Source organism: Pecten maximus, chromosome 5, assembly GCF_902652985.1.
Source record: "Pecten maximus chromosome 5, xPecMax1.1, whole genome shotgun sequence".
NCBI lineage: Eukaryota > Metazoa > Mollusca > Bivalvia > Pectinida > Pectinidae > Pecten > Pecten maximus.
The window spans coordinates 49,045,265-49,057,488 of NC_047019.1; the positions used below are offsets into that span (position 1 = coordinate 49,045,265).

Sequence of the window (12,224 nt, forward strand, 5' to 3'; positions counted from 1 at the left end):
TATGGTTTATTAAAAAAAATGTCCAGACAAAGTATTGTTCTCCTTCTCGGAAAACTTCGATATCAATCATGATGATCGTGACATCAGGAACATGTCCTAGTTAACCGATGCGATAAAAATAGGAAATGTTGCAACATTCTATAAATAAAGAAAATGCTGTCTCATCGGACATGAATAGAAAATAAACCCACGACATCATTCTATAGATGGTACACACGTAATTTTCCGCTTACTTTTGGTTGTGATTTAGCAGCGGTGGTGAGACTACACTCGTGTAAACAGATATCGTTAAGAATAGCACTGTCTAGAAGCTCTGACGGATACAAGTTAAGTGAGGAACCGACTCCGTAGTGGTAAACTCTGAGGATAGGTCCAGAATTCACCTTGTGGAACAAAGGCTATCAGTACGCAGCAAGTTCGCTGACCAGACTGTATAATTAGTTTCATTAAAACATTACTATTTTATAGAATTTATATAATCTGAATATTAACCATGGCTTCAACAACAAATACAACCCAACAAGTTTGGTGAGGATGGGGCCTGAAGCTCGTTCAATTATTGTATACGAGATGTGGGCAAAATTGATATCCCCCAAGGTAAGTTGTAATTTCAAGTAATACATGCGAGATCTAAGGAGCAGTGTTCTGTTTGTTACACTCTATCAGCATATTGTATGGTTAAGATCATTAATGTTTGAGAAAACGAACAATATAATAGAAGTTATGATTAAGGTGAATTATTGAATAGTGGTTATATATTACGTTTTCTCCCGTTATATTCGTGTTTCAACTAAAACCCCTGAATTATAAACACTAGTGAAATATTATGTTGACGTTATGGAAATGTGTCATAGTTACGTATATTTGCTGAGTGAAAAATATAATGCAATCATATAATTTTAAAGTACACGTTAATCATATGAGAAATAACATTTGTGATGTGATGAGGTAAGATAATCACTTTGCTGAGTTATGTAATGGTGATACAGCTCTTAAAGTTCGTGGTCGGAATAGTATTATCGGCTACTTCCGGTCACCTAGTACTTCCCATCAGAAAACGAACTTTGAGAGCTGTATCAGTATAAACATCCACTTCTGAATTTTGTAAATGGAATACTAGTACCACTTTTGATTAATTACGTCAACAGTATTTTCTTTCTCTCTCTTTAAATTCAAATGATTTCAACACCAATTTGAATGTCTCTTGTTTCGTTGATCAGCGTCATAGATTTTCCTTGATTTCCACTGTTGATGTAGAGGTAATTCTCTATAGATGTTCTCCCGTCTTCAGCTTGGACACCATTACATAACTCAGTGATTAGCTTACATGACCTTGATGCGTTCAGTTCCTTACAAAATATCAAATTATAAAAAATTCTGATTTCCCAACATTGTATCATTATCAAGTGACATATACTCTGAACTATCATCACGTGTTAGATCAGTTTGGTAAGCATCTACCTAGTTGATTGATATGTTTTGAGCCTCCTATTGAAGGAAGTATTCGAGGATGTTCTTTATAAGTCCTTCTTATTATCTGACTATGTAGGGCCGTGTACCCAAGGATTGATCTCATTTGGTTACATTATATCGACGAGGTAGCACTCTAAAGTAGACAAGACAAAATGGACAACATCGGTTAGAGTTAGGGTGAGTCTGTTATTGCCATGACTGCCATCCAAGACTGTTGCTTTAAATTGATTGAGCATCAGCCTTATTCACCTGACCTCGCTCAATCAGACTGAAAACAGCTACTTCAGGCATCCTAACTTTAACCCTAACCCTAACGCTAATATGCAGCGCTTGCAAAAGTGTATAAATACTAAAGGGCAGTAAGCTGAAAAATAATACAATATGTCCGGCAAAATTCAAATCCTTCAATATGAGGCAGTCTTTGCCTTCTTTGGCGGGGAAGAGTCAGTGTGCTTCCATTGTTTCGATTGTTGTTTGTCCTTTGGGATAAAATGATGGACCCATGTATCATCCGTAGTGACAAATCTCTAAGAAAGTTGCCAGGATCTTCCTCAAAAAGGTTAAGATAAGCACGCGATACTGTGCGCCTGATGTGCTACTGATCAACTGTCAGAAGTCATGGTACCAATCGGGCCGAAAGTTTTCTCATTGCAAGATCCTCGCTCAAAATGGAATGTGCTCTTTCCTGTGAAATGCCAACTCTACTGGCTATATATCTTTATGTGACTCGTCTGTCAGTCATAACAATGTCATGAACTTTATTGACCATTTCTGGGGTTGCAACATTGAAAGGCCTTCCCCATGTTGCTACCATATCTTAGTGAATATCCTTAGGTGTTAAACCTTTTTTAATGCAAATATTGGATAACTGCTTTTCACCAATGTTACCTCGTCAATATTAACTAACCAAATGAGACCAGTCCTTGAGTACACGGCCCTATACAGTCAGAGAATAGTAGGACTTAAAAAGAACATCATTGAGTACCTCCTTCGATACGAGGATCACAACATATCAATCATCCCTCGTATCTGGTGGTTGTACTACAAACTCCTGTTTCCTAATTTGAAGGGTGGAAGTACCTGTATCTCCCATTCCCTACAATGTCTCATAACATGTCATACATGTCAATTTTACCAACATATTGTCTATAGGAAGTTCCTTTTTTATATGCCCTATTTTCTGACATTCCCAACACTTAACACTTGACAAACTTTTCCATTTGTTTATGTATATTAGAGTATGTTTTGGCATCTCACTTTCTTAATTTGAAACGCAGTAAAAGAGCTTGTTCTGGTACTGTACAATCATAGACGGAAATGTTTTTTGATATCTTCATGTTATCGCCCATCAAAAAACATCCCTGTTAATTGACTCTCTATAGCTGTCTGTCTGTTTTGTCCCTCAAAAACCTGTTCTGTTTCTCCCAGAAGTCTTTCTGAGTAAGCCAGCACGTTTTCGTCTGAGTTTTTCCTAACATTAGTCAATGATAACTAAGCAGAAGTGGGGTCAGTTTTCACATCAAATCGAGATTTTGATTCCCTTTTTAGTAAGTCCCATTTAGTAGATTGATTGACGTTTAGATATCTGGATAAAGTCACTAATGACACTGTACAAGTTTGAGGTGCTACCAAGTTTACCTTGTCTTTTGATTAACAGAATCAGTAAATAATTTTTTATGACATACCCACTAATGTAAGATCCTCAATTTTAACTATTAATGTGTTTAGCTAAGTTTATGAGTTGACTAACGTGGAACTAATGTATGGAGAAACAAATGCTAAGTAATAAGCGAAATGATATTGAACCAACAGTATTTTAATGAAAGTAATAATTCAAGTGATTTGATTTTGAACAATCGGTGTGGGGGGACTGATAGCAGTTTAAGAACTGTAGAATTAATAGTAAATAGTTGTTTTTTCCCCCGATTTTTGAACAATTTTACCTTGCGCAAAAATATAGTTAAGTATGATGGGATAACTGCATTGAAAATGTGATGGAGCAATCTCCAACCCTCGACAATACCTCGGACAACCAAGAACAGCATCCCTTCGGGTTGGAAGTTCTCTGTTACACCTTCAAGGTAGGGGAAAATTATATTAACTTTCGGGTTGGATTTTCTCTGTGACACCTATAATGTAGGGGAGATTATAATAGTCATTTGCATGCTTCTATTCTTTTGTACATATAACGCATTTTTTAATGTTTGTTCCAGATGTGTTACCGACATAAACAGGTCAACTCCAAGCTACGATTTTTATCCACCAGTATACGGAAAGGAAGAAAGAAGCGGATTATCAGATTACCATAACAGGAGAACTGTCTGATGATACTAATATAGTCGCGTGGTAACATTTATATTCCTGCTTTGGATAATGCTGTCAGTTCGTGCTTAGATCTTTACAGTATCTTTGTTTTTTAACTGTTTGTATTTTTTGCTTTATTTTCGTGTTATCTCTCATAGATGAACATATAAACGACTTAATATATCATTGTCGTCACTTCTATCATAGGTATACGCTGTCTGGTGTACGTATTAACCTATATATAACTAAGGTATCGACTTAGTCATGGTATAACTCACACATCTTAGTTTAAGATAACTCACACATCTAATTGTTAGATATAACTCACACATCTTAGTGTAAGATATAACTCACACATCTTAGTGTAAGATATAACTCACACATCTAAGTGTAAGATAGAACTCACACATATTTGTGTAAGATAGAACTCACACATCTTTGTGTAAGATATAATTCACACAACTTAGTGTAAGATAGAACTCACACATCTTTGTGTAAGATATAATTCACACAACTTAGTGTAAGATATAACTCACACATCTTAGTGTAGGATATAACTCACACATCTTAGTGTAAGCCTCTACAGTAGATCTCGCTTCCATATTAACATCATAATTATAACTCACAAATCTAAGTGTATCTACAGAAGAAATCGGTGCCCAACACATCGTCGAGTAAGTAATTATGTGGCAGGAGATTCAAAACCAATCATCACATATTCGGAAGGAAATTCATGCACATGGAGTGGGCACGCCTGAGGACGTTCTCGTATTTCCCATTCACAATGGATGTAAGTGCCATTCGATTGGCTCGTGCAGGATTCTTTCTGAGCGGAAGCAATTGTGTCACATGTTATTCGTGTGAGGTCATGCGTTCCACCTGGGACGATAACGAAGACCCTGACATTTTTCATCAGAGGGTATCACCAGCTTGTAGTAGCGTGACGGGACTGGAAAATACAAACATTCCAATTTATCGACTTCCGGAAGTAACAGCGCCGGAAGTTAAGGAAGCACCAGAAGGAAGCAGAGATAGGAATGCATCATCTGATGGTCCTCAGGAGACGACCAAAGGTAACGACGTCTCACGGACAAACGGTAAACAGTCACTAGGGGATAGAAATCAGTCTAGTGATTCCGGCGATATACCAAGGAGAGCTGACCAAGTAGCGTCACGGACCGATGATGTATTGAGGGAGACTAACCACACAGCGTCACGGACCGGTGATGTAGTGAGGGAGACTAACCACACAGCGTCACGGACTGATGATGTAGTGAGGGAGTCTAACCACACAGCGTCACGGACCGATGATGTAGTGAGGGAGACTAACCACACAGCGTCACGGACCGATGATGTAGTGAGGGAGACTAACCACACAGCGTCACGGACCGATGATGTAGTGAGGGAGACTAACCACACAGCGTCACGGACCGATGATGTAGTGAGGGAGACTAACCACACAGCGTCGCGGACCAATGGATTGAATGAAGCCACAAATGGACTCGAAATGGGAAAGCAAAAACACAAACCATCTGAATTTAGACCGGAGTATAAAAACGATGTTTCTGACAAGAAAGCGTTAGCGACAGCGGACACAGGGAACCTTTCCAGACCGAAGTACCCGGCTTATGCTGTGTTAAGGGTGCGCGAGGCTTCATACGACACGTGGCCCAAACATCTCTCCCAAACCAAAGAGGAGATGGCGGAAGCTGGCTTTGTCTTCAGCGGACATGCCGACTACACTCGCTGTTTCTTTTGTGGAGGTGGACTCAGGAACTGGATGCCGGGGGACGACGCATGGATAGAGCATGCGCGGTGGTTCCCTAGGTGCACGTATTTACTTCAGAGCAAGGGAGCTGACTATGTTCGAAGCATACAAGGGTCTTATCCAGCTTCGGTAGGTATTTGAAAGTAGTAAACACACAATAAATAAAAGGCATTTTCATAAAATATATTTAAAAATAAGTGAGTTATGATTTTTTTTCTATTTTTAACTGTTCTGGAGAATTTTCAAGGCATCGGGGGGGGGGGGGGGGGGGGGGGGGGTGCTCCATATGTTTCCTTTCTGTCCGTCTTGTACATATATGTACGTAACGTCAAAGTTTGTTTATCCCTTGTGCTTCTTTCATTGAGGGATTTTTCAAACCCCGCACAATGATAAAGAGCCATAATATCTTGGACAAGTTCGAGTTTCAGGGTTTTGGGGTTAAGGTCATAGTTACTACATTGTATTTTAGTGGGGCTGGTAGGGAACGTCAAAATGCTTGTTTCATTTTCAATGTTTATTCAATATTTCATTCTGTCATCAGTTGCTTTAGCGATGTTGCAGTTGATTTGCAGGTGTATGTAAAACGGAATCTAAGTCTGCATTAATTCGGTTCATTTTACTGTGTTTGTAGGCAGATAAGTGCGGTAGTGATGCACGTGCAGTAACAGACGAACCAAAATCTCGGGTACCTACTGACATGTGGACGTACGCAGCTGTCCAGAGTCTGTTGGACATGGGCTATGACAGAGCAATAATAGAACGTGCTACCTGTAACGTCGTCAACAACAGAAGTGAGTATGGCTTTGGATCATACACAATACCTCTCCTACAAAATAAGATAGGAATTCGGTAATAGCTAATCAAAAGGAGAACTCAAGAAAGCTAAAATGTCACTTATAATGTAGCTAATGTGACGTTAAAGTGGTATCATACAAGTTAGATGTACTGATTATAGTTGTCTCATCAGGTATACAAGATGTTGAAGCAGTTGAGCTACTGGACGAGGTGTTCCGAATACAGGACGCTGTTGATAGTGACTACGTATCCGATCCAACGTCATTCCCGAATGACCGCCAACCTGTTACCAGGGATACGTCATATCATTCCGAGGACGCAGGTTAGGTCATTTCCGTAAAACCTTCATATTTATAAAATGAACATTAATTCAGGTATGAAATAGTTCTGAACACGTTTTTGCAGATGACCTGAATATCCATCACTTCTGTTTTTCGCCAAACTCCAGCTGAGAGTTCTGCTATCATGACTCCAGAGTGAAACTTGCGAATACAAGCAGTTTTCTGTTTCTTTAGTTCGCTGAAAATCTCCTCAACTACAGCAGCAAACCTAGAAACATATATCAATTTGAGGATGAACTCGGTATATCATGTGGTATACATTTACAAGACAGGAAATAATTATTATGATTATAAATCTTAACAGGACAGAAAATAACGATTATAAATCTTAACAGGACAGAAAATAACGATTATAAATCTTAACAAGACAGAAAATACTGAACATTATTATAGATCTAAAGCTAATGATAATTAATCTTAATCTTAAAGATGACAACAAGGATTATCAATTTGGGTTCACACCTGTTTTCAGCAGATACATTAGACAACGCGAGTTAATTTTATATCAAATATTCTAAACCCAAATACTGTTTCGATATTGCTCAAAAATCTATTTGTATCCTTTTTTAGAAACTCGCCTCCTTATGCAGGAGAACCAGGAAATGAGGGACATGTCTATGTGTAAGGTATGCAGTGACACGGAGGTGGCTATCGTCTTCCTTCCCTGTGGTCATTTCGTCTGCTGCTCAGAATGCGCTCCGGCCATGATGAAATGTCCTGCCTGTAAAGTGATCATTCAAGCTTCCGTTAGAGCCTGGCTCGTGTAACACATATCAGGTGAAAGTCTGACTCGTTTAACACAACTCGCGTCAAAGTCTCGCACGTGTAACACTCCTCCCGTCAAATTCTGACTTATGTAATACAACTCGCGTCAAAGTCTGGCACGTGTAACACACTTCCCGTTAAGCTCTAGCTCGTGCAACTCACCTCGCTTCAAACTCTGACTCGTGTATCACAACTCCCGTCAAAATCTGACTCGTGTATCACACTTCCTGTCAAACTCTGACTCGTGTATCACAACTTCCGTCAAAATCTGACTCGTGTAACACACTTCCTGTCAAACTCTGACTCGTGTATCACACCTCCCGTCAAAGTCTGGTACGTGTATCACAACTCCCGTCAAACTCTGACTCGTGTATCACAACTCCCGTCAAACTCTGACTCGTGTAACACACCTCCCGTCAAACTCTGACTCGTGTATCACAACTCCCGTCAAACTCTGACTCGTGTATCACAACTCCCGTCAAACTCTGACTCGTGTATCACACCTCCCGTCAAACTCTGACTCGTGTATCACAACTCCCGTCAAACTCTGACTCGTGTATCACAACTCCCGTCAAACTCTGACTCGTGTAACACACCTCCCGTCAAACTCTGACTCGTGTAACACACCTCCCGTCAAACTCTGACTCGTGTAACACACCTCCCGTCAAATTCTGACTCGTGTTACACAACTCCCGTCAAACTCTGACTCGTGTAACACACCTCCCGTCAAACTCTGACTCGTGTTACACAACTCCCGTCAAACTCTGACTCGTGTAACACACCTCCCGTCAAAGTCTGGCACGTGTAACACACCTCCCGTCAAATTCTGACTTGTGTAATACAACTCGCGTCAAAGTCTGGCACGTGTAACACACCTCCCGTCAAACTCTGACTCGTGTATCACACCTCCCGTCAAACTCTGGCACGTGTAACACAACTCCCGTCAAAGTCTGGTACGTGTTACACAACTCCCGTCAAACTCTGACTCGTGTATCACACCTCCCGTCAAACTCTGGCACGTGTAACACAACTTCCGTCAAAGTCTGGTACGTGTAACACAACTTCCGTCAAACTCCAACTCGTGTATCACACCTCCCGTCAATCTCTGGCACATATCAGGTCAAACTCTAGCTCGTGCAACTCACCTCGCTTCAAGCTCTGGCTCGTGCAACACAACTCCCGTCAAACTCTGGCACGTGCAACACAACTGTCAAACTCTGATTCATGTGACACACCCTAATACGTAACGCTCACCATGACAATTTCGGCTCGTGTGATCAATGTGTATGAACTATTCTACCAATGTTCTCACTTAAAATCGCTACGTACTACAAAATATATAAACAAAGGGACAATATGTCCATTGTTTCTTATTTAGTGATAACATTCCTGTCACCTGTCCACGAAATCTAAATATAGTTTTGTAAAGGTAGTTATTCTGGCTGCTTGATTCTAGAACTCGACTATTGTTTTAAGATCTTCTTATCTTTCTTAATTATGTCTGTCAGTTCTTGTTGTTATATTTTAAGTCGTTGCCCTCTAATGACATCATGGTAGGAAGTAAACGCATTGCTCTCTCTCTGTCTGTCTCTCTCTCTCTCTGTCTGTCTCTCTGTCTGTCTCTCTGTCTCTGTCTGTCTCTGTCTCTGTCTCTGTCTCTCTCTCTCTCTCTCTCTCTCTCCATCCACCATCAAAATAGGCCCCTTTTTTTATACTTGTTTCTTGGTTTTTTGATCGTCTATGGTGCTCTTCTGCTATCGCTATATGCCCTCTAGGCTCGTATATATCTTAGGCTTTGCAAATAAATTCTTTGACTACTTAATTTCTGCTTTTCTCTTTTGATAGTTATTTTTTCCTCATAGGTGTTTGCTGTCCTTTCTGTATAATTTTATAACCGGATTGTTGTTCACCAGAAGTAATTAAGCATATGAACTATACTATATATTAGAATCCCCAAAAATGTCGTATTTTATAATTATTGGCAATTCACCCTTATTTGATTCAAATCGTTGGCAAAAACTCCCATTCTCTGAGTTCGAAAAAAAAAAATATATATATATATATATATAGTTTTGAGGCCTCTCTGACTTATCACGTGGTTTCTCATTTTTTGCGGTGGCATCTCGTATCAATATTTGAATATACATAATCTGTGTGTGGCTAATTTGTTATCAATCACATTGAATTAATAAAGTATCTTATGACAAACAATCTTTCTTTTATGTTAACATTTTGACCATCGACATTCTAATACTATTAGAAATCGTAGTTCTTCAAAACTCCATCTGTTTCGAATGCAGAGTGAGGCGGTCTATGTAGGTATGTTACTATTTAGAAATGGAAGATAAACTATTGTTTATCATTGAGCTTAGTTTTAAACTCTATGTGTCCTTGATTTCAAGGTCATTAGCGAGGTGTCTAATGCCTGTCATGATTATATCTTCAACATTAGTTCTATGGTTCAGCATATGTGTTAATCATTTTGACATAGACCCCTTTCCGGATATTTCATGCAGTGCATCATGGGGCAGTTTGCGGTTTATACTTAGAGAGTATAACCATCGAGTAATTCAAACACCGTTAGATACACTTCACATGACACGATCCCAATGTCAGACCCCTGTGCAGTTTGATGCTGACAACGATTATAAACGACCAGAGAATTAAGATATCAATTATTGATTATTATATATTTTTGTTACAAATAGATAGATTTCAGGTCTAAGATACAAAATGGTATAAAAGGTAAATTAACCCAAATAACCTACAATAGACTAAATATTGTCCTGGCAATGGGTTCTAACTTCCAAAACAGTTTAAATACTTTTCAGATGGGTTATAATGCCTCATATTCACGAACATATTGGTTCCAATGCCATAATTATACTTCATGAATGTCCAAAAGACGAATGGTTCCAGAGGTGGACTAAATTAATCAACAGAGTTGGGTTTGTTGTCACAATACATACTAGGATCTGTAGCAATCACTTTGTGTATGGACAGCCTAGGGAACAAGAGCTTCATCCAGTTTGAATCATGAAATGGATATGAACATAAACCCACACCAGCTGGGAAACTCCCCGTCCGTCGGGCTATATCAAAATGTCATGACAAACAGTCAGATATTGACCACAGAGTCGCCAGTCACTAAAACTACTGATGATTATAAAAAATAATTAAGTATCCTAAAAGAACAGGTCCAGATACAAAGATTAAGGATTGACGAATTGGAGAGACAGAATTCTGGGAAATCATTTGGTACTGACGCAATAGAACACTCAGATTACCAGGTGAAGACATACATAGGTAAACTACAAATACAGTTTAACAGTCTCAGAAGTTGATAGATTTTAATTCATCATGAATTGTTATGCTTGTCAGGTCAGAATTTCTCATTTAGTCAATATGTACCCAGGTCTCAACATCAGTTTATACAATAAATATTTAGTTGACAGTTCATACAGTAAAGATATTAAACGTAAATCACATATTATTATATAAATATTCGTTTTATTGAAAAATAATATCCAAGCTCATTTAACCAGTCTTTATACACACAGTTATTAAATATGCCAACCTTCACATAGGACAGTCTTATATCCTAGGACTCCCATCTTTTGACCTTTCTTCATGGCTGTTTGAGAAAATACAAAAAATGGCATCAACATGAAGTATTATGAAGGTGAACAATCTTTACACACCAAGATGTACCTGGAGTCCAACAAGAAGAAATCTGGACCCAAGAGGAAGCTGAGCATGTAGGATGAGGATGACCCTCATAAAGCTAAATAAATATGAGTCTTCAAGTTATACGAATTGGAGATGATAAGGTTCAACAGTACTCTAGTTGATTAAATGATTTAGTCTTCACTCAACAGTGACAAAGCTTTCTAAACGCTTTCTCTTCAAAATTCACATTGAACTCATGTCTACATTTCTTTTCAAATATTTCAGGAAATATAATTTTATGAAAAACATGATATGAACTGTTAATCATCTTTGAAATGACTCCACTGTCTGGCAGTATTCTTTCAATGTGAATATTTTCTGTCTCACTGCCTGTGCAGACAACAAAATCTGCATACATTAAGTTTGTAACATAATTTCAACTTGCATTTGTCTATAATAATCATGGTTTCTTTTAAATATGAAAATCCTTACTCTGCCCGGAACAGTACACTTTCTAATTATGTGACATTAAAGCATACATGTCTTTGCACTTGGTATATTCAATAAATACAAACTCTGATATAAAAATCACCTGGTATATGTTCCATGAACACAAACCCTAATATCAAAACAATTTGGCTTTTTACATAAACCAATAACCTTACCTAAATAGATAAATTGTTATTCTGTGAATATATTTGTAACTTCCTGCTTGTGGTTGTACTAACCGATAATGGGACCCCTTAAATTCAGACGTATTCAATAGACAGTGACGAGAGTGATTTAAATTGATATGTTAGTAGAGAAAGATCACCGAGCTGGTATACGTCTAACAATTAACAATATATCGAAGGATTTGTTTGCTCAATAAAGCTTCGTTCTTTTTGTGAATTCTGAGAATAACCTGTAATTATTTACAGATCGATATACAGTCAAACTTCGATGTTTCGAAGTTCAAGGGACTAACAGAAAAACTTCGAAACAGCGGGACTTCGAATTATTCATGGTTGACAATAGATCGATGTTTTCTTGATAATGACCATATATGTTAACGTACGTTACATGTCCTCTGTGTCTTCGTGATGATCGTCGCCTGTCAGGCTCAAAAG

The 12,224-nt window shown here is 38.5% G+C and overlaps 1 protein-coding gene across 2 annotated transcripts; it reads left to right on the forward strand.

Moving 5' to 3' along the window:
- Window positions 1-267: 267 nt before the first annotated feature.
- On the forward strand, window positions 268-9,657 carry LOC117328251 (baculoviral IAP repeat-containing protein 3-like). Of its 2 annotated transcripts, none has more exons than XM_033885720.1 (5): window positions 268-597; window positions 3,687-5,674; window positions 6,177-6,336; window positions 6,501-6,662; window positions 7,252-9,657. In XM_033885720.1, exons 2-5 carry the CDS (start codon window positions 4,511-4,513, stop codon window positions 7,446-7,448), a joined length of 1,683 nt encoding a protein of 560 aa, XP_033741611.1. In that variant the 5' UTR covers window positions 268-597; window positions 3,687-4,510; the 3' UTR covers window positions 7,449-9,657. The 2 variants fall into 2 exon arrangements, with proteins under 2 accessions (XP_033741611.1, XP_033741612.1); XM_033885721.1 differs by having other exon boundaries at window positions 270-597; window positions 6,513-6,662.
- Window positions 9,658-12,224: the final 2,567 nt, after the last annotated feature.